This window comes from Callionymus lyra, chromosome 15 (genome assembly GCF_982586985.1).
Source record: "Callionymus lyra chromosome 15, fCalLyr1.hap1.1, whole genome shotgun sequence".
Taxonomy (NCBI): domain Eukaryota; kingdom Metazoa; phylum Chordata; class Actinopteri; order Syngnathiformes; family Callionymidae; genus Callionymus; species Callionymus lyra.
This window is the reverse complement of record NC_141832.1, coordinates 1,445,266-1,469,263: the sequence shown is the minus strand read 5'-3', so window position 1 is coordinate 1,469,263 and position 23,998 is coordinate 1,445,266. Positions and strand designations below refer to the sequence as shown.

General features: G+C 37.8%; 3 protein-coding genes across 4 annotated transcripts in view; all 3 read left to right on the top strand.

The window, feature by feature from the left end:
- The window catches only part of LOC148064367 (properdin-like), an 8,581-nt gene extending 3,152 nt beyond the window's left edge, over nt 1-5,429 (top strand). The window contains exons 4-11 of the mRNA XM_087808851.1: nt 1,761-1,931; nt 1,993-2,190; nt 2,243-2,410; nt 2,482-2,673; nt 2,736-2,909; nt 4,694-4,894; nt 4,957-5,068; nt 5,132-5,429. Coding sequence (XP_087664977.1) covers nt 1,761-1,931; nt 1,993-2,190; nt 2,243-2,410; nt 2,482-2,673; nt 2,736-2,909; nt 4,694-4,894; nt 4,957-5,068; nt 5,132-5,258 — 1,343 coding nt within the window. The 3' untranslated portion in view covers nt 5,259-5,429. The remainder of the gene's footprint in view (nt 1-1,760; nt 1,932-1,992; nt 2,191-2,242; nt 2,411-2,481; nt 2,674-2,735; nt 2,910-4,693; nt 4,895-4,956; nt 5,069-5,131) is intronic.
- Nucleotides 5,430-5,843: 414 nt separating this feature from the next.
- Nucleotides 5,844-8,139, top strand: LOC148064366 (uncharacterized). The gene is made up of 8 exons (XM_087808869.1): nt 5,844-5,918; nt 6,407-6,506; nt 6,588-6,702; nt 6,930-7,084; nt 7,166-7,308; nt 7,375-7,683; nt 7,755-7,917; nt 7,996-8,139. Exons 1-8 carry the CDS (start codon nt 5,902-5,904, stop codon nt 8,056-8,058), a joined length of 1,065 nt encoding a protein of 354 aa, XP_087664995.1. The 5' UTR covers nt 5,844-5,901; the 3' UTR covers nt 8,059-8,139.
- A 494-nt stretch (nt 8,140-8,633) lies between these two features.
- The window catches only part of med15 (mediator complex subunit 15), a 22,380-nt gene continuing 7,015 nt past the window's right edge, over nt 8,634-23,998 (top strand). The window contains exons 1-16 of one of the 2 annotated variants that reach the window (XM_087808849.1): nt 8,634-8,793; nt 9,084-9,171; nt 9,238-9,289; nt 9,357-9,380; nt 9,474-9,638; nt 9,772-9,953; nt 12,562-12,867; nt 12,927-12,995; nt 13,059-13,157; nt 13,512-13,621; nt 13,680-13,807; nt 13,864-13,995; nt 15,183-15,246; nt 15,336-15,402; nt 15,459-15,613; nt 15,671-15,837. In XM_087808849.1, the coding sequence (XP_087664975.1) occupies nt 8,726-8,793; nt 9,084-9,171; nt 9,238-9,289; nt 9,357-9,380; nt 9,474-9,638; nt 9,772-9,953; nt 12,562-12,867; nt 12,927-12,995; nt 13,059-13,157; nt 13,512-13,621; nt 13,680-13,807; nt 13,864-13,995; nt 15,183-15,246; nt 15,336-15,402; nt 15,459-15,613; nt 15,671-15,837 (1,876 nt within the window). In that variant the 5' untranslated portion in view covers nt 8,634-8,725. Of the gene's footprint in view, nt 8,794-9,083; nt 9,172-9,237; nt 9,290-9,356; nt 9,405-9,473; nt 9,639-9,771; nt 9,954-12,561; nt 12,868-12,926; nt 12,996-13,058; nt 13,158-13,511; nt 13,622-13,679; nt 13,808-13,863; nt 13,996-15,182; nt 15,247-15,335; nt 15,403-15,458; nt 15,614-15,670; nt 15,838-23,998 lie in introns of both variants that reach the window. The other variant, XM_087808848.1, reaches the window with a different exon arrangement.

The following is a 23,998-nucleotide window of genomic DNA, read 5'->3' as shown; positions in this document are numbered from 1 at the left end:
GGACCGCGATCGAGTAGCTCGGTGCTCTGTTGGTTTGGTCTGGAGACTCTATTACAGTGCCTTGTGAAAGTATTCGGCCCCTTGAACCTTTCAACATTTCGCCACATTTCAGGCTTCAAACATAAAGATATAACATTTTAATTTTTTGTCATGAATCAACAACAAGTGACACAATCGTGAAGTGGAACGAAATTTATTGGATAATTTAAACTTTTTTAACAAATAAAAAACTGAAAAGTGGGGCGTGCAATATTATTCAACCCTTTACTTTCAAACTCACTCCAGAAGTTCAGTGAGGATCTTTGAATGATCCAATGTTGTCCTAAATGACTGATGATGATCAATAGAAGGCACCTGTGTGTCATCAAGTCTCCGTATAAATGCACCTGCTCTTTGATAGTCTCAGGGTTCTGTTGAAAGAGAGAACCATGAAGACAAAGGAACACACCAGGCAGGTCCGAGATACTGTTGTGGAGAAGTTTAAAGACGGATTTGGATACAAAAAGATTCCCCAAGCTTTAAACATCTCAAGGAGCACTGTGCAAGCAATTCTATTGAAATGGAAGGAGTATCAGACCACTGCAAATCTACCAAGACCCGGCCGTCCCTCCAAACTTTCATCTCAAACAAGGAGAAGACTGATCAGAGATGCAGCCAAGAGGTCCATGATCACTCTGGATGAACTGCAGATAACTCCAGCTGAGGTGGGAGAGTCTGTCCATAAGACAACAACAACAATCAGTCGTGCACTGCACAAATCTGGCCTTTATGGAAGAGTGGCAAGAAGAAAGCCATTTCTCAAAGATATCCATAAAAAGTCTCGTTTAAAGTTTGCCACAAGCCACCTGGGAGACACACCAAACATGTGGAAGAAGGTGCTCTGGTCAGATGAAACCAAAATCCAACTTTTTGGCCACAATGCAAAACGATATGTTTGGCGTAAAAGCAACACAGCTCATCACCCTGAACACACCATCAACACTGTCAAACACGGTGGTGGCAGCATCATGGTTTGGGCCTGCTTTTCTTCAGCAGGGACAGGGAAGATGGCTACAATTGATGGGAAGATGGATGGAGCCAAATACAGGACCATTCTGGAAGAAAACCTGTTGGAGTCTGCAAAAGACCTGAGACTGGGACGGAGATTTATCTTCCAACAGGACAATGATCCAAAACATAAAGCCAAATCTACAATGGAATGGTTCACAAATAGACGTATCCAGGTGTTAGAATGGCCAAGTCAAAGTCCAGACCTGAATCCAATGGAGAATCTGTGGAAAGAGCTGAAGACTGTTGTTCACAAACGCTCTCCATCCAACCTCACTGAGCTCCAGCTGTTTTGAAGGAAGAATGGGCAAGAATTCCAGTCTCTCGATGTGCAAAACTGATAGAGACATACCTCAAGAGACTTGCAGCTGGAATTGCAGCAAAAGGTGGCGCTACAGAGTATTAGCACAAGGGGGCCGAATTATATTGCACGCCCCACTTTTCAGTTTTTTATTTGTTAAAAAAGTTTAAATTATCCAATAAATTTCGTTCCACTTCACGATTGTGTCCCTTGTTGTTGATTTTTGACAAAAAATTAAAATTCTATATCTTTATGTTTGAAGCCTGAAATGTGGCGAAATGTTGAAAGATTCAAGGGGCCGAATACTTTCACAAGGCACTGTATATGAACGTATTATTTAGTGAATGTATTTTTGAATGATTGGAGTTAGAATATCAAACTGTGTATTTATTTTCAAGTTTGAAACTTTCAGCGACGGGTTGGTCCTCGTGGAATCCCTGGTCGCCATGTTCTCGCAGCTGTGGCGACGGCGGCGCCCGGAGGAGGGCGAGGGTCTGCGGCGCTCCACCAGGGTGTCACGAGACCTGCGACGGCGGCGCCGCCGAGGAGACGGAGCCGTGCCCGCAGATGAAGCCCTGCCCAGGTGACCCGTGGGTCCGGCGTCCGTCGGCGCCCCCGCTGACCTCTCCCTCTCGCCCTCACAGTCCACGGCGGCTGGACCCAGTGGTCCGGGTGGTCTCTGTGTTCTGGTCCATGCATCAGTGCCGAGGAGACCCCGGACCGACTGCGGAGCCGCTCCTGCTCCGACCCCGCGCCCTCCAACGACACCGAGCCCCCGGGACAAGCCTGTCCGGGGGAGAACTCGGAGGTCCGGTCCTGCACCGAGATGAACGACTGCCCCGGTGAGTCACAGCACCCGGATCTGACCCCGAGACTGACCGGCGCTCGTTGCAGTGGACGGTCACTGGGGGCCGTGGTCTCCGCCTGGACCCTGCACCGCCGTCTGTGGGGCGGGACTGCAGCTGATCCAGCGACCGTGTGACAACCCTGCCCCGAAATATGGCGGGAAATTCTGCGTCGGTCCCGGTACCATCACCAGGGACTGCGTCAGCGAGTGTCCAGGTAACACACACACACACACACACACACACACTCGCACACAAGGGCCGGTGAAAATGAGGTGTTGCTCGCAGTGGACGGGTCGTGGTCTGGATGGTCTCACTGGGGCGAGTGTTCCGCCTCCTGCGTCCCAGAAGGAGGACGGGTCACCAGGACGCGGCGTCACTTCTGCACTAACCCCGCCCCCTCCGCCCAGCCCCCGGGCAACGTTTGCCCCGGGGCCCCCACCGACGTGCAGACCTGCCAAAGTGTGCCCCCCTGCTCAGGTACTTCCCTGACCCCCCCGACACTTCCACAGGACGATGACTCATGTGTCCCTCTGCCTCAGTGGACGGTGCGTGGGGGGCCTGGTCCCCCTTCAGTGCCTGTCCGGTCACATGTGGGCTGGGGCTGCAGCTGTCCGTCAGGAAGTGTGACAGACCCCCCCCCAAACATGGAGGCCAGCCCTGCCCCGGTGAGAACCGCCGGAGTCAAACCTGCAACACCAGAGTCTACTGTCCAGGTCAGTCCTGCTCTGTGTCCTGATCTCTATGTATTATAACTGTTTATAACTGTTTAGGTCTTTATTCATCATTCGTCATGTATTGAGATCATGTTTACTAAGTTATTTCACGTATTTATGTCATGTATGGAAAGCTTTATTTTACGTATTAAGTATAAAAATATGTTCTTCACTGGTCTCTTCTGGCGTGACGTCTGTCACAGTATGTTTTAGTTCATTTGTGTTTCTGAGTGTTTACCTGTCGAACTCTCCTGACACTTTCAAGAGGCTTTTCTCTCTAAGACGCAGTAACTTCTCATCACGACCATGTTTTACACTTTATTACTTTATAAAGTTGCTCTGAAATCTGGACGAACGAGAGGTTACGAGAGTCCATGATGACGTAATAATGGCTTCACTCCTCCAGCTGTAATCACGCTTTGTTTATACAACGAGTCACTTGGAGGTGGAGACTTCCGGAATTGATGATTATGGTCAACAAGATTTCATCTCCAGAAAACAAAGTTTCAGTGGGCGGAGCTTAAGATCATTTTCTAATGTCAATATTTCAATGAAAAGAGAGTTTTGTACAAACACACACTGATGATACAATAGAGTCACACATCACAACAACACACACACTGATGATACAATAGAGTCACACATCACAACAACACACACACACTGATGCAATAGAGTCACACATCACAACAACACACACACACTGATGATACAATAGAGTCACACATCACAACAACACACACACACTGATGATACAATAGAGTCACACATCACAACAACACACACACACTGATGATACAATAGAGTCACACATCACAACAACACACACACACTGATGATGCAATAGAGTCACACATCACAACACCACACACACTGATGATACAATAGAGTCACACATCACAACAACACACACACTGATGATAAAATAGAGTCACACTTCACAACAACACACACACTGATGATACAATAGAGTCACACATCACAACAACACACACACACTGATGATACAATAGAGTCACACATCACAACAACACACACACACTGATGATACAATAGAGTCACACATCACAACAACACACACACACTGATGATACAATAGAGTCACACATCACAACAACACACACACACTGATGATACAATAGAGTCACACATCACAACAACACACACACTGATGATACAATAGAGTCACACATCACAACAACACACACACACTGATGATACAATAGAGTCACACATCACAACAACACACACACACTGATGATACAATAGAGTCACACATCACAACAACACACACACACTGATGATACAATAGAGACATACATCACAACACACACACACACTGATGATACAATAGAGTCACACATCACAACAACACACACACTGATGATACAATAGTCACACATCACAAGAACACACACACTGATGATACAATAGAGTCACACATCACAACAACACACACACTGATGATACAATAGAGTCACACATCACAACAACACACACACACTGATGATGCAATAGAGTCACACATCACAACAACACACACACTGATGATAAAAGAGAGTCACACTTCACAACAACACACACACACTGATGATGCAATAGAGTCACACATCACAACAACACACACACTGATGATACAATAGAGTCACACATCACAACAACACACACACTGATGATACAATAGTCACACATCACAAGAACACACACAAATACACACATTCGTTTCCCTTTAATCTCCCACCCTGGGTCTAAGCAGACACACACCCTCACATGTCTCCCTCTAGTGGACGGGCAGTGGTCAGCGTGGGGCTCGTGGGGAAAGTGTCAATACGCTCACGACGACAGGATCGACATCAGCTGCTCGAACGTCGGTGGCATACAGTGGAAGACACGCAAATGTTTGCACCGGAGCAGCAGCGGTTCTGCCTGTCGAGGCGGAGAAGACAGCGAGTACCAAGTGTGTTACAATGTCCAGGGTTGTGATCGTGAGTGACAAAAGTAACTGGACACACAGAGACACACAACCTGACGCGGTGTCACATGTCAGTTCAGGGAGACTGGGCGGGTTGGGGGCCCTGGACCTGGTGCAAACCCACTTGTGGTCCAAGGTCCACTCGAAGGAGATTGAGGATATGTTCCCCTGACTACAGTGAATACAGGTCAGTGACACCTGTCAATCATTCGTCGGCGGACGGACACTTTAACTGTGTGCTCGTGTCCAGTCCTACCATAGGGCTTCGGAATGACAAGGCCTCGTTCAGTGGGACTCCGAACACCGTGGCCTGCAAGGATCACCCCGAGGGTGAAGACCAGACTCAACCGTGCCTCAATGCTTCGCCGTGCTCTTGAGCCCACGGACCAGACCCGTCCCGGGCCGCATCAGAACCCAAGACTTCAGCATTTTTCAATGAAAGGAGTTTTTCTTCCCATGCTATTGTTTCTTTAAAGTTCTCATCACCGCACCGAGATCAGCATCTGCAACAGGAAGTTCTTACTAATAAATATTGCATGTTAAACGATTCCAAGAGGATCATTATTTCAATAGCTAGTTAATTATGCTAACTCTAGCACGTCATCTTTATATCTCTCTATATGACAAGCTTATAAACAACAACAAACACGTGGAATTGTTGACAAACATCAGACCCTACCAAGGGTCCACTCTTCCTCCCAACCAGCCGGAAGTTGTCAGGTGGATGCAGCCGGAAATAGAAAATTCAGCCGTCTGCGCTTTTTTTTTTAAATTCTTCTCAAAAGAACAAAAATAAACATGATGCTAAACTTTAGGTTTAAAATGCAGTATTTAAGTTTATATAAAACCAAGGCTTCTGCGTAAAGCAGGCTGACGTCACAGCAAAAGCGAGCACACGTCCCACAATGCATCGCTCACCAATCGGCTTGTTTACGTCACGTGGTGTAGGCGGAGACATCTGATTGGCTCGTCACACGGCAGCCAGTAGAACGTGGGATCGCGCCTATATTTGAAATCAAAATGGCTGCGATGGATCCGTAAGTGTCATATTTTCTTCATTTTGATCGTGACGCCAGAAACATTGAACGAACGCGTGGGGTTTATAAAAGGACGATTACCTCACATTATATTACCGTTTAGATCATTATTGAAGCAAATCATTTACTGATATGTGCGGTGGTTTAGTCGTGTTTTCTGTTTTTTTAAATAAAAAGAAAATATATTAAATGGAAAAAAAGTATTTTAAAAGGTAGATTTCAAAATCCTATTGCTGGCAATATAACTAATCGGGCTTTGGTTGGTGTTTTAAACATCTATCAAAGTAAGTAAGTAAGTAAGACCAGGGTCACAAAGCGCTTAAACAATCAAAACAATATCAATAAAATATATACTTTAAAGATCAAGATAAAACTGATAGCACAACAGGAGTTCCAGAAAATCAAGGAAAGCTGTGTTTGTGTGGAACATCTGGCATCATTGTGAGGTTGCAGATAGAAAATCATGTTCTTGTGTTTGTGCGAGACAGGACTGGAATGTTGCACAGATGTGATTCGTATCTCCTGAACTCTGGGAGCTCAGAACCGGTGGATGAACGTAATACAGGCGGCATGTTATTCTTCCTCAAGGTCGGTCCATCCACACACACACACACACAAACACACACGTGTGTGCGCACACTCACACTAACAATTTGATTTTCGGTGTAGGACAACCGCCGGGCGAAGAAGGTTCTGTGGCGACATTTGTTTGTTCTGGGGTCTTTGCTAGAAGGTCTAAATTCAGCCCGCCAGCTGCTGGTGTCGTCGTGCCCTCCCATCACAGGTCCAACTTCAGACTCACCTGTGAACACGAAGCAATTTCTCTCTTAAGCAAACCTGTGCTAACGATAAATAACTGTGTGTGTGTGTGTGTGTGTGTGTGTGTGTGTGTGTGTGTGTGTGTGTGTGTGTGTGTGTGTGTGTGTGTGTGTGTGTGTGTGTGTGTGTGTGTGTGTGTGTGTGTGTGTGTGTGTGTGTGTGTGTGTGTGTGTGTGTGTGTGTGTGGGATAGGCGAGACTCGTGACCGGTGGAAGTCTTTGAAACTGGAGTGCAAAAAAAAGATGGAGGTGATGGAGAATGCCCTGACGACTCTGAACCACCAGACTACACAGATGCAGAAGCAGCAACACAAACTCCAAAACCTGCTGCAACAGCTGAATGCTAAGGTACGACTCGGTCGACACAGATGAGCTTGAAGATCCTCACTGTGGAGGTGGATGATGAACATCTCAGTTCCGTCCTCGCAGAAGGATCAGAGTGAGCTGCTCTACAAAGCCGTCCTGGAGACGAAGGCTGCTCTGCGGCTGTGTGAAGGTCAGCTAGAGAAGCTCCAGGAAAAGTCTGAGGTTGTGCACGGTCACATGACCTCCTGGCAGTTACTCAGAGACGAGTGAGTGTCGTTATATCTTCATACCTGGAGGAACAAAACGATCGTGAATGCTCTCTATCCTTCTAGTCTGCAAGAAAGTATATCAGCCAATCAGGAAGCGCTCCAGATCCGTCCGTTGAGTATGGACCAATCGGAGCAAACTCTGCAGCTGTTGCCCAGATCCCTCTCCAGCTCAAGACTGTTGGAGCCGCTGAAGGTGTCCATCACATGGAGCCCCCAGGACCGCTTTCAGCTGCAGTTGGAACGCGGCGCCGGACTCGTCGAGGAAAGTGTGACGGGCCTTCGTGGAGTGTTGAGCGCCGCCCTGCTGGAGGTGAGGCAGTCTTACGCGAGTCAGGCAGACTTGCTGACTGAGATCCAGGAACTCCGATCCAGGTGAGCCCCCGAGGCTGCTGTCAAAGAATCCCACCGGGACCGAGTCGTGTCATCGTCGTGTTTTTTTTCAGCTTCGCCATCGACTGGAGTCCCCGTCAGCGCCGTCTGGTCTGCCTGATGCCGTGTTCCCTGGTCTGCCAGCTGTCGGTGGACGAGGGGTACCCCGGCCGCGGCCACGCCCACCTGCTGTCCGTCAGCAGACACGGCTGTCCAGTGGACACGACTGGACTGCAGGTGAGTTGATGACGTGGCTCGCCATCACATGACCTTCATGATGTTGTGACTGATGCTAGTGACTCGTATGTCCTGCAGCCTCCAGGTTCACCTCTGTCTCTGACTCAGTGGTTGTTGAGGCTCAACAGTCTTCAGGTCTGACCGCAGCTCTGCCACCACCAGGACGCGCTGAAACTAATGTCTTGTTGTAATAAAAATAAACGTTTTATATATTGACTGAAACCGTGTCTTTGAAGTATTAATATTGTCCATTTGCACATTTTCCTCCCTATTATTTGAGCATGTATGTTTGTTTCTTTATTATCAAATAAAAACAACATCGTGGAGGTGATGAGTTTAAATTATCTCCCATTTCTTTTCATCGGATATTCGTTTTAAATCATCTCTCCAGAGCCGGGTTGGGTCAATTCTGGTCCTCAAGGACTGCAATGGCTGCAGGTTTTGGTTCCAACCTGATCGAGACACTTGACTCTGTTAATGGAAAACATTGTTCAACGTTCTACTTGCTTCAATTATTAGTTGTTTTTTTAACAAATCAACAACACTTTTTTTGGTCTATTTTAGTTATTCGACTGTATGTTTTTTATAAAGTCACTCTTCTATCAATGTGATAACGGGTGCACAATAATAAAAATATTAAATTGAATCATGTTCGTCACTTCCGCTTTGTGTTCCTCGGCAGCAGTGCCGCTTCCGCCGGACAGTGCTGCGGTAATTGTAAATAAACATCCGCCATTTCACCCATTGCGCTGAAATCAGGTGGAGTCCGGGAGAAAGAGTCCAGGTTCCGAACGGTTCGGTTCTAAACATGGAGGGACAGGGAGCAGACAGCGACTGGCGGAGTCCGCAGTTCCGACAGAAGGTCGTCGCGCAAATGTGAGAAGAGTTTGATGTAGCTAGCGGCTAGGCTAGCTGGTGCTAGCTTCCGCGGCTAAGCTAATGTTTTGATTCAATCACTGCTGATAATGAAGCAGAAAACCAAAGAACGCTAAAGAACACAAGCCATATTAAATCCACCATGCATATGCTTGACCCTGTTACGATGTTTTATGATGAGTTTTAATCAGTAAACGTCGTTTAAGCCGGTTCAGAAGAGAGAAGGTCCAAGAAACCGGTTCAATATTGACTTAAACCTCCCGATATTTGGATCTGCTTTGCCTCCTCAGCGAAGAAGCCATGAGGAAGGCCGGGACCCCCCACACTAAATCCAGCACAGAGATGGAGAACCACGTCTACCTGAAAGCCAAGTCCAGAGTGAGTCCTTACCTGGGTCACTTTGGAGGGTCGGAGGCGACTGACTGACGGTTCTTGTTTTTCCAGGAGGAATATTTGTCCCTGGTGGCAAGACTCATCATCCACTTTAGAGACATCCGTGAGTTAAAGCGTGTCCTTTCTCGTGTGTTGTGCAGTGTCTTATGTGTGTCCTTCTTCCTCAACAGACAAGAAGCCCCACAGTGGTCCAGGTCAGTGTTCTGTTCGTGTCATTGGTCCGTGTTCAGCTGCGCCAAGCATTGCATGTTTGAGCCTGATCATCTGGTCTGTCCCTCTTCTGCTAGATCCAATGAATGCCCTGACTAACCTGACGGGGGTCGGGGGTGGGCCGGGCTCCATTGGCATGGGGCCCCGACCCACCGGTGCACCTGTAGGAGGCATGGGGGCCATGGGTCCCATGCAAATAGGCCAGCATGCCATGGCTGGGGTGTCTGGGAACCCACAAGCCAGTGAGTGTTTCTTTTACATGGCGGGTTTTCTGCCGCGTCCACGCTTTACTGACTGCAGCTGCTTCTGCATGTCGAGTGTTCCGGCCCGTCTGTGGTCGCCGGTTGAGTGTTCATCTCCGTGTCTTCTCTTCAGTTGGGGGTCCCGGTCAGATGCCCATGCAGCAGATGGTCCCGTCACAGTCCATCCAGTTCCAGCAGTTCCAGCAACAGCAGCAGCAGCAACAATTCCAACAACAGATGAGGGCACAGCAGCAACAGCAGCAGATGCAACAGCATCACCAGAACCAGCAGATGCAGAACCAGCAGCAGAACCAGGTACACGACATCCTGGTCTTGAATCCAGGGCTCAATGATAAACAAACTCATGGGGGGACCCAAACATATATTTGTCTTGGAAATGTCTGGGTCCGGGACCGTTGTAAAAAAAAAAATCCAGCAAAACTTCAATATAGATGTTATAAACATTATGATAAAATTAGTTTATATAAAAAAAAATGATCTCCTTTGTCACAAATCCGTCCAAATGTAAAAATATGAGAGTAACTCTGAAGTTGATGCTGCGTTTTTTTTCAAATACGTGGCGAAAAGAGATTGTTCTGGATTACCATCAGGGTCCATAAATATTTGTAAGGATTATTCTTTCTTTTTTTTTTACATGTGATATTCGATTTCTTTAATGCGATATAAATGCAATATTTTTTTTTTTCACCTGAAAATGTAGCCGAGCACGTGAGAAAAACATCACTTATAAAACTCAGTCTCGTGGGACTTGCATCGGTTTCCCGCGAAACTGAGCGACATCAGAGAGGAGCCGCCGGCGCGTCGTGATATATCACCAAATCAATGATAAATCCTTGTACACGCACACATAACACTTTATAAATGATGCTAACAACTTAGCTCGTTAGCATACGGTGAAGACGCACACATAACACTTTATAAATGACGCTAACAACTTAGCTAGTTAGCATACGGTGAAGACGCACACATAACACTTTATAAATGACGCTAACAACTTAATTAGTTAGCATACGGTGAAGACGCACACATAACACTTTATAAATGACGCTAACAACTTAGCTCGTTAGCATACGGTGAAGACGGACAGGTTTGTTTGGAAGTTCACGATCTTCTAAGAAAACAACTGAGACGAGATGAAAAGTTCTTACAATATGTTGCTTTAACAAAGGAGGTTGAAAGAGACGAGTGACTGGATCACTAGTGTTTGACTAGATCATAAGTTAGTATTACTTCACTGGATCACTAGTGTTTGACTAGATCATAAGTTAGTATTACTTCACTGGATCACTAGTGTTTGACTAGATCATAAGTTAGTATTACTTCACTGGGTCACTAGTGTTTGACTAGATCATAAGTTAGTATTACTTCACTGGATCACTAGTGTTTGACTAGATCATAAGTTAGTATTACTTCACTGGGTCACTAGTGTTTGACTAGATCATAAGTTAGTATTACTTCACTGGATCACTAGTGTTTGACTAGATCATAAGTTAGTATTACTTCACTGGATCACTAGTGTTTGACTAGATCATAAGTTAGTATTACTTCACTGGATCACTAGTGTTTGACTAGATCATAAGTTAGTATTACTTCACTGGATCACTAGTGTTTGACTAGATCATAAGTTAGTATTACTTCACTGGATCACTAGTGTTTGACTAGATCATAAGTTAGTATTACTTCACTGGATCACTAGTGTTTGACTAGATCATAAGTTAGTATTACTTCACTGGATCACTAGTGTTTGACTAGATCATAAGTTAGTATTACTTCACTGGATCACTAGTGTTTGACTAGATCATAAGTTAGTATTACTTCACTGGATCACTAGTGTTTGACTAAATCATAAGTTAGTATTACTTCACTGGATCACTAGTGTTTGACTAAATCATAAGTTAGTATTACTTCACTGGATCACTAGTGTTTGACTAGATCATAAGTTAGTATTACTTCACTGGATCACTAGTGTTTGACTAGATCATAAGTTAGTATTACTTCACTGGATCACTAGTGTTTGACTAGATCATAAGTTAGTATTACTTCACTGGATCACTAGTGTTTGACTAGATCATAAGTTAGTATTACTTCACTGGATCACTAGTGATTGACTAGATCATAAGTTAGTATTACTTCACTGGATCACTAGTGTTTGACTAAATCATAAGTTAGTATTACTTCACTGGATCACTAGTGTTTGACTAGATCATAAGTTAGTATTACTTCACTGGATCACTAGTGTTGGACTAGATCATAAGTTAGTATTACTTCACTGGATCACTAGTGTTTGACTAGATCATAAGTTAGTATTACTTCACTGGATCACTAGTGTTTGACTAGATCATAAGTTAGTATTACTTCACTGGATCACTAGTGTTTGACTAGATCATAAGTTAGTATTACTTCACTGGATCACTAGTGTTTGACTAGATCATAAGTTAGTATTACTTCACTGGATCACTAGTGTTGGACTAGATCATAAGTTAGTATTACTTCACTGGATCACTAGTGTTTGACTAGATCATAAGTTAGTATTACTTCACTGGATCACTAGTGTTTGACTAGATCATAAGTTAGTATTACTTCACTGGATCACTAGTGTTTGACTAGAACATAAGTTAGTATTACTTCCGTGGATATACTGAGCTAAATCAGCGCGCCAGCAAGACACGTCGCCATAGCGACCGGGTCTAGCAAACTATGCCGCACAGTTCACAGATGGACGGAGACGTAAACAACGAGACATAGAAGTACAAATTGACAACTTTACAGAAGGTGACACTGATTGGTCGAAGTGTGTATTTAAGAAACTCTTGATTTACACAATGATCGCTATTTTTTTGGATATATCGTGCACACCTAGTGTACATGATGGGGTTAAGACGGTGATGAACGTTGTTCACAGATGCATCAGTCCAGGCTGCAGCAGCAGCAGCAGCAGATGGTCCAGCTGCAGCTCCAGCAACAGCAGCAGCAGCAGCAGCAGCAACAGCAGCAACAGTCGATCCAGCACCTGGTCCAGCAGCAGCAGCCCGGTCCGATGCCTCCTCACGCTCAGCAGCAGCAGCAGCAACAGTCCATCCAACACCTGGTCCAGCAGCAGCAGCAGCAGCCCGGTCAGATGCCTCCTCACGCTCAGCAGCAGCAGCAGATGCCTGGTGCTCCTCACGTTCCTATCCTGTCCCTCAGTCAGCAGCACCTTAACCTGCAGGTCCTCCACCTCTCTGCCCCCAGTTCCCTTGGCGCCGCTAACATAGGTTTGTGTTCCAGGCTCAGGCCCGGGCGGCGCAGCAGCAGCAGCAGCAGCAGCTCAGTGCAGCAGCAGCTGGATCTGGACCCGTGAGTGTGTGGAGCTGCTCCGTCCAGGGTTTGAAGCGCTGACTTGTTCTGTCCTCCGCCCAGATGGTGCGCAATCCCATGCACTCTGCCCGGATGCCCCGCGCCGCCCTCCCCAACCCGAGCTCCGCCCCTGTGCCTGGAGCTCCGCCCATCCCCCAGCAGGTATGAGGGACTCCAGGTGGTTTTCGTGAAAATGAGTGCAGAACTCCTGCGCTTTGAATGTCTTCACATGTTTGTGTAACTTCCGCTTCAGATTGAACTGAAGCCCGAGAGAAAACCTGCCTTTTTAAGAATGAATGATTGCAATTGAAAAGTAGTTCACCGCCCTGGTGGAAAAATGACACAGAATTATTTGGTTGTACTCGAAGCTGCGGGAGTCGACGGTATCCTCTCGTCCTCAGTCATCATCTTATGGAATGAGATTGCGGAGGACGTAGTTGGTGCTGCCATCTTGTGGCCACACGTTTATTTGCCCCACAAAAATGAATACATCTCTGCCCTCCACCTGGTTTGCAGGTGCAGCAGCAGCACCAGATGATGTCCTCGCCCATGCAGTCCACGCCCTCGATGCCACCGCCCCCCCAACCTTCTCCGCAGCCCCCCGGCTCGCAGCCCAACTCTGTCAGGTACGACTCGGGGGGCGTCTTCTCTTGAACCCACTCAACACCTGTTGTGCCTGCACAGCTCTGGCCCCGCCCCCTCACCTGGAGGCTTCCAGCCAAGCCCCTCCCCCCAGCCCTCTCAGAGCCCCATCACCGCCCGGACCCCCCAGAACTACGGCGTCCCCTCGCCCGGGCCTCTCAACACGCCAGGTAGGTGGTCTCATCTGGTCTCGGCCCGAGCTGGACTTGACGCTCGTGGTGTGCAGGGAACCCCGGGTCGGTGCTGAGCCCGTCCGGCTCGTCGCTGGAGGACCAGCAGTACATGGAGAAACTCAAGCAGCTCTCCAAGTACATCGAGCCTCTGAGCCGCATGATCAACAAGATCGACAAGAACGAAGGTGTGTGTGGAGGGAATATAACTTTATCATCTAAAACATTAGTCATGTGTTCTTATACTATTTACACTATTTTTTAACTTGTGTAGTTATACTTTTATATACATTCATTCTATGCAATATTTAAAACATTATTTATCTTTTCTACTTATACTATTTGCACTATTTTTAACTTGTGTAGTTATACTTTTATATACATTCATTCTATGCAATATTTAAAACATTATTTGTCTTTTCTACTTATACTTTTTGCACTATTTTTTACTTGTATATTTATATTTATTATTTTATATACATTAATTCTATGCATTATTAAAAAAAATATTTATTGGTTCTACTTATAGTATTTGCACTATTTTTTACTTGTATATTTATATTTATTATTTTATATACATTAATTCTATGCATTATTAAAAAAAATATTTATTGGTTCTACTTATAGTATTTGCACTATTTTTTACTTGTATATTTATATTTATTATTTTATATACATTAATTCTATGCATTATTAAAAAAAATATTTATTTGTTCTACTTATAGTATTTGCATTATTTTTTAACTTGTGTATTTATACTTTTATATACATTCATTCTATGCAATATTTAAAACATTATTTATCTTTTCTACTTATACTATTTGCACTATTTTTTACTTGTATATTTATTATTTTATATACATTAATTCTATGCATTACTAAAAAAAATATTTATTTGTTCTACTTAAAGTATTTGCATTATTTTTTAACTTATATATTTATACTTTTATATACATTCATTCTATGCAATATTTAAAATGTTATTTTATTATTTTTATATTATATTGCACTATTTTCCACTTATTATTAATATTTAACCTTTTTTTTTATATATATATATACAATCACCCCATGCTTAGTTTTTAACGGTTGCCAAGCAACGAAATTTCATTTGTGTGTGTGTGTGTGTGTGTGTGTGTGCTTGTGTGCTTGTGTGTGTGTGCTTGTGTGTGTGCTTGTGTGTGTGCTTGTGTGTGTGCTTGTGTGTGTGCTTGTGTGTGTGTGTGTGTGTGTGTGTGTGTGTGTGTGTGTGTGTGTGTGTGTGTGTGTGTGTGTGTGTGTGTGTGTGTGTGTGTGTGTGTGTGTGTGTGTGTGTGTGTGTGTGTGTGTGTGTGTGTGTGTGTGTGTGTGTGTGTGTGTGTGTGTGTGTGTTCAGACCGGAAGAAGGATCTGAGCAAGATGAAGAGTCTTCTGAACATCCTGACCGACCCAAACATCAGGCGAGTTTTCAACCTTCTTCGAACTGAAAGCCGTAGAAATATCTTATCAAAGTATCATTAAACGTACTTGATCTCACACCTGTCGTCAGGTGTCCTCTGAAGACCCTGCAGAAGTGTGAGATCGCTCTGGAGAAGCTGAAGAACGACATGGCGGTGGTGAGTCCGACCCCCCCCTCCAGTGAGTCGTCATGGTAACGCTGTCCTCCTCGCAGCCGACCCCTCCTCCCCTGCCGGTGCCCAAGCAGCAGTACCTGTGTCAGCCCCTGCTGGACGTGGTCATGGCCAACATCCGCTCTCCTGTGTTCAACCACTCGCTGTTCAGAACCTTCTCCCCCGCCATGAGTGCCATCCACGGACCGCCAATCATGTAACACACCACACACACACACACACACAACGACACACCTCATTGGTTCGCCTCCAGGGGTCCCAACGTCGCTGGCAGGAAGCGGCGAGTGGAGGACGACGAGCGGCAGACGATCCCTAACGTGCTGCAGGGGGAGGTGGCTCGTCTGGACGTCCGGTTCCTGGTCAACCTGGACCCGTCGCACTGCAGCAACACCGGAGCCGTTCACCTGCTCTGTAAACTAGGTGAGTCCAGGACCGAGGTTCTGTTCCGGTTTATCGGCGCCGATATGAACATGTTGACGCGCGGTGACAAACCTCCACGCTCGACCAATCACAGCAGCAGTGGGTGTGGTTACGGTCAACGAGATTTAATCTCCAGAAAAACTGTTTTCAGTGGGCGGAGCTTAAGATCATTTTCTAATAAGTCACACATCACAACACACACACACACACACACTGATGATATAATAAAGTCACACATAACAACAACACACACACACTGATGATACAATAGAGTCACACATCACAACACACACACACACACACTGATGATACAATAGAGTCACACATCACAACAACACACACACTGATGATACAATAGAGTCACACATCACAACAACACACACACTGATGATATAATAGAGTCACACATCACAACAACACACACACTGATGATACAATAGAGTCACACATCACAACAACACACACACTGATGATATAATAGAGTCACACATCACAACAACACACACACTGATGATACAATAGAGTCACACATCACAACAACACACACACACTGATGATACAATAGAGTCACACATCACAACAACACACACACTGATGATATAATAGAGTCACACATCACAACAACACACACACTGATGATACAATAGAGTCACACATCACAACAACACACACACTGATGATATAATAGAGTCACACATCACAACAACACACACACACTGATGATACAATAGAGTCACACATCACAACAACACACACACACTGATGATACAATAGTCACACATCACAACAACACACACACTGATGATACAATAGAGTCACACATCACAACAACACACACACACTGATGATACAATAGAGTCACACATCACAACAACACACACACACTGATGATACAATAGAGTCACACATCACAACAACACACACACTGATGATACAATAGAGTCACACATCACAACAACACACACACACTGATGATACAATAGAGTCACACATCACAACAACACACACACTGATGATACAATAGAGTCACACATCACAACAACACACACACACTGATGATACAATAGAGTCACACATCACAACAACACACACACTGATGATACAATAGAGTCACACATCACAACAACACACACACTGATGATACAATAATCACATGTGAGAATCACACTTGACTAAAGTTGCATGTCATCATCATTATTACATGTACATTAAAACATATACATTAAAACATATACATTAAAACATGTACATTAAAACATATACATTAAAACATATACATTACATTATCACTTCGACAGCTTTAAAAAGTTGTTTTATTGCGCAAACACCCCATTTAAAGTCGTAACCTTGGTTCTAAGACTGTGCTGAGCCCTCTTCAGGCCGTAGCAAAAGGTTGTCTTTGAGAAGTAAACCTGAGTGACAGTCTGTAGACCAGGTGCTCACACTAAAGCTACTTTTATAATGATCAAGTTCACAAGATCTTCCTTCATCAAATGTGCTCAACATAAGTAAGAACATGCTTCACTCAGATGATTGAATGATGATCAGTCATGATGGAAGGATGTGTGGATTAATCATCTTCATGGAAATACTGACTGACATAAATAACTAGATTCAAATAGTGCAGTCTGTGAGCATATTTACTCATAAGATACTTTTCCTCTGAGAGTAACTTCCAAAGATGTCCATGAGACCCATGAGACCCATGAGACCCATGAGACCCATGAGACCCATGAGATCCATGAGATCCATGAGATCCATGAGCTCCATGAGCTCCATGAGACCCATGAGACCCATGAGACCCATGAGACCCATGAGACCCATGAGACCCATGAGATCCATGAGATCCATGAGACCCATGAGACCCATGAGACCCATGAGATCCATGAGATCCATGAGACCCATGAGATCCATGAGACCCATGAGACCCATGAGACCCATGAGACCCATGAGACCCATGAGACCCATGAGACCCATGAGGTCCATGAGACCCATGAGACCCATGAGATCCATGAGACCCATGAGATCCATGAGATCCATGAGATCCATGAGACCCATGAGACCCACTAGACCCACGAGATCCACGAGATCCATGAGATCCATGAGATCCACGAGACCTTCAGTGTTGACTCTCATCCTCCACTGCAGACAAGTTCAGACTCATATGTTCTAAGAATTGATTTCCTTTCATTTGAAGCCAAATGATGCACAAAAATATTCAAGCGTAAGAATCTGTTCTTGACACGAATTCAAGCCTTTTTTCATGTCCATCAAAATCAACAAAGACTTCAGGCGGGTTCATCCCTTTCCATGTTTCAAGATGTCATCATGTTTGAATGAAGCAAGACTTAAATTCCTGTTTCTGTGATCATGAAAAAACAAATGAAAACATGAATTCAAACTAACACTTTATGTTTATTAATTTTAAACATGACATGAATCACACTTTTGTAAATGAGTTCATATGTTGGTATAAATGTTTATATTTTACAAACACGGTTATTAACAAGAAAACTGCATTAACAGAAGCGACCAGTGGTTTATTTACATTTTAAAACATCTTTAGATGAAGTTTAACGAGAATAAAACTGTTGATCAGTCACTTCACGTCATCATCGTCTCTGAGTGTCATTAGAATGTGACTCACCTGTACCTGGTTAACATGTTTGAGTCTGATTATATTCTTATTATATTCTTATTATATTCTTATATTCTTATTATATTCTTATTATATTCTTATTATATTCTTATTATATTCTTATTATATTCTTGTTATATTCTTATTATATTCTTATTATATTCTTATTATATTCTTATTATATTCTTATTATATTCTTGTTATATTCTTATTATATTCTTATTATATTCTTATTATATTCTTGTTATATTCTTGTTATATTCTTATTATATTCTGATTATATTCTTATTATATTCTTATTATATTCTTATTATATTCTTATTATATTCTTATTATATTCTTGTTATATTCTTATTATATTCTTATTATATTCTTATTATATTCTTGTTATATTCTTATTATATTCTTATTATATTCTTATTATATTCTTGTTATATTCTGATTATATTCTGATTATATTCTTATTATATTCTGATTATATTCTGATTATATTCTGATTATATTCTGATTATATTCTGATTATATTCTTATTATATTCTGATTATATTCTGATTATATTCTTATTATATTCTTGTTATATTCTGATTATATTCTTATTATATTCTTATTATATTCTTATTATATTCTTATTATATTCTGATTATATTCTTGTTATATTCTTGTTATATTCTTATTATATTCTTATTATATTCTGATTATATTCTGATTATATTCTTGTTATATTCTGATTATATTCTGATTATATTCTGATTATATTCTTGTTATATTCTTATTATATTCTTGTTATATTCTTATTATATTCTTATTATATTCTGATTATATTCTTGTTATATTCTTGTTATATTCTTATTATATTCTGATTATATTCTTGTTATATTCTGATTATATTCTGATTATATTCTGATTATATTCTTATTATATTCTTATTATATTTTTGTTATATTCTGATTATATTCTTATTATATTCTTATTATATTCTTATTATATTCTGATTATATTCTTGTTATATTCTTATTATATTCTTGTTATATTCTTATTATATTCTTATTATATTCTTATTATATTCTGATTATATTCTTGTTATATTCTTATTATATTCTGATTATATTCTGATTATATTCTTATTATATTCTTATTATATTTTTGTTATATTCTGATTATATTCTTATTATATTCTTATTATATTCTTATTATATTCTTATTATATTTTTGTTATATTCTGATTATATTCTTATTATATTCTTATTATATTCTGATTATATTCTTGTTATATTCTTATTATATTCTGATTATATTCTGATTATATTCTTATTATATTTTTGTTATATTCTGATTATATTCTTATTATATTCTTATTATATTCTTATATTCTTATTATATTCTTATTATATTCTTATTATATTCTTGTTATATTCTTATTATATTCTTATTATATTCTTATTATATTCTTATTATATTCTTATTATATTCTTGTTATATTCTTATTATATTCTTATTATATTCTTATTATATTCTTGTTATATTCTTGTTATATTCTTATTATATTCTGATTATATTCTTATTATATTCTTATTATATTCTTATTATATTCTTATTATATTCTTATTATATTCTTGTTATATTCTTATTATATTCTTATTATATTCTTGTTATATTCTTATTATATTATTATATTCTTGTTATATTCTGATTATATTCTGATTATATTCTGATTATATTCTGATTATATTCTTATTATATTCTTATTATATTCTGATTATATTCTGATTATATTCTTATTATATTCTGATTATATTCTGATTATATTCTTGTTATATTCTGAGTATATTCTTATTATATTCTTATTATATTCTTATTATATTCTTATTATATTCTTATTATATTCTGATTATATTCTGATTATATTCTTGTTATATTCTTGTTATATTCTTATTATATTCTTATTATATTCTGATTATATTCTGATTATATTCTTGTTATATTCTGATTATATTCTGATTATATTCTGATTATATTCTTGTTATATTCTTATTATATTCTTGTTATATTCTTATTATATTCTTATTATATTCTGATTATATTCTTGTTATATTCTTGTTATATTCTTATTATATTCTGATTATATTCTTGTTATATTCTGATTATATTCTGATTATATTCTGATTATATTCTTATTATATTCTTATTATATTTTTGTTATATTCTGATTATATTCTTATTATATTCTTATTATATTCTTATTATATTCTGATTATATTCTTGTTATATTCTTATTATATTCTTGTTATATTCTTATTATATTCTTATTATATTCTTATTATATTCTGATTATATTCTTGTTATATTCTTATTATATTCTTATTATATTCTTATTATATTTTTGTTATATTCTGATTATATTCTTATTATATTCTTATTATATTCTTATTATATTCTTATTATATTCTTATTATATTTTTGTTATATTCTGATTATATTCTTATTATATTCTTATTATATTCTGATTATATTCTTATTATATTCTGATTATATTCTGATTATATTCTTATTATATTCTTATTATATTTTTGTTATATTCTGATTATATTCTTATTATATTCTTATTATATTCTTATTATATTCTGATTATATTCTTGTTATATTCTTATTATATTCTTGTTATATTCTTATTATATTCTTATTATATTCTTATTATATTCTGATTATATTCTTGTTATATTCTTATTATATTCAGATTATATTCTGATTATATTCTGATTATATTCTGATTATATTCTGATTATATTCTTGTTATATTCTTATTATATTCTTGTTATATTCTTATTATATTCTTATTATATTCTGATTATATTCTTGTTATATTCTTGTTATATTCTTATTATATTCTTGTTATATTCTTGTTATATTCTTGTTATATTCTTGTTATATTCTTATTATATTCTGATTATATTCTTATTATATTCTTATTATATTCTTATTATATTCTTGTTATATTCTGATTATATTCTTGTTATATTCTTGTTATATTCTTGTTATATTCTTGTTATATTCTGATTATATTCTGATTATATTCTTATTATATTCTTATTATATTCTGATTATATTCTTGTTATATTCTTGTTATATTCTTGTTATATTCTTGTTATATTCTTATTATATTCTGATTATATTCTTATTATATTCTTATTATATTCTTATTATATTCTTATTATATTCTTATTATATTCTTGTTATATTCTTATTATATTCTTATTATATTCTTATTATATTCTTATTATATTCTTGTTATATTCTTATTATATTCTTATTATATTCTTATTATATTCTTATTATATTCTTATTATATTCTTATTATATTCTGATTATATTCTGATTATATTCTGATTATATTCTTATTATATTCTGATTATATTCTGATTATATTCTTATTATATTCTTGTTATATTCTTGTTATATTCTTATTATATTCTTATTATATTCTGATTATATTCTGATTATATTCTGATTATATTCTGATTATATTCTGATTATATTCTTATTATATTCTTATTATATTCTTATTATATTCTGATTATATTCTTGTTATATTCTGATTATATTCTTATTATATTCTTGTTATATTCTTATTATATTCTTGTTATATTCTTGTTATATTCTTGTTATATTCTTGTTATATTCTTATTATATTCTTATTATATTCTTATTATATTCTGATTATATTCTTATTATATTCTGATTATATTCTGATTATATTCTGATTATATTCTGATTATATTCTGATTATATTCTCATTATATTCTCATTATATTCTGATTATATTCTGATTATATTCTGATTATATTCTGATTATATTTTGATTATATTCTGATTATATTCTCGTTATATTCTTTTTATATTCGTATTATATTCTGATTATATTCTTGTTATATTCTTGTTATATTCTGATTATATTCTGATTATATTCTTATTATATTCTCATTATATTCTTATTATATTCTGATTATATTCTTATTATATTCTGATTATATTCTTGTTATATTCTTATTATATTCTGATTATATTCTTGTTATATTCTTATTATATTCTTATTATATTCTGATTATATTCTTATTATATTCTGATTATATTCTTGTTATATTCTTATTATATTCTGATTATATTCTTGTTATATTCTGATTATATTCTTGTTATATTCTGATTATATTCTGATTATATTCTTATTATATTCTGATTATATTCTTGTTATATTCTTGTTATATTCTTATTATATTCTGATTATATTCTGATTATATTCTGATTATATTCTTGTTATATTCTTGTTATATTCTGATTATATTCTGATTATATTCTTGTTATATTCTGATTATATTCTGATTATATTCTTGTTATATTCTTATTATATTCTGATTATATTCTGATTATATTCTTATTATATTCTGATTATATTCTGATTATATTCTTATTATATTCTTATTATATTCTTGTTATATTCTTGTTATATTCTTGTTATATTCTGATTATATTCTGATTATATTCTTCTTATATTCTTATTATATTCTTATTATATTCTTGTTATATTCTGATTATATTCTGATTATATCCTTATTATATTCTGATTATATTCTGATTATATTCTTGTTATATTCTGATTATATTCTGATTATATTCTTGTTATATTCTTATTATATTCTTATTATATTCTGATTATATTCTGATTATATTCTGATTATATTCTTGTTATATTCTGATTATATTCTGATTATATTCTGATTATATTCTGATTATATTCTTATTATATTCTTATTATATTCTGATTATATTCTTATTATATTCTTGTTATATTCTTATTATATTCTTATTATATTCTGATTATATTCTGATTATATTCTGATTATATTCTGATTATATTCTGATTATATTCTTATTATATTCTTATTATATTCTTATTATATTCTTATTATATTCTGATTATATTCTTGTTATATTCTGATTATATTCTTATTATATTCTTGTTATATTCTTATTATATTCTTGTTATATTCTTGTTATATTCTTGTTATATTCTTATTATATTCTTATTATATTCTGATTATATTCTTGTTATATTCTTGTTATATTCTTATTATATTCTGATTATATTCTGATTATATTCTGATTATATTCTGATTATATTCTCATTATATTCTCATTATATTTTGATTATATTCTGATTATATTCTCGTTATATTCTTTTTATATTCGTATTATATTCTGATTATATTCTTGTTATATTCTTGTTATATTCTGATTATATTCTGATTATATTCTTATTATATTCTCATTATATTCTTATTATATTCTGATTATATTCTTATTATATTCTGATTATATTCTTGTTATATTCTTATTATATTCTGATTATATTCTTGTTATATTCTTATTATATTCTTATTATATTCTGATTATATTCTTATTATATTCTGATTATATTCTTGTTATATTCTTATTATATTCTGATTATATTCTTGTTATATTCTGATTATA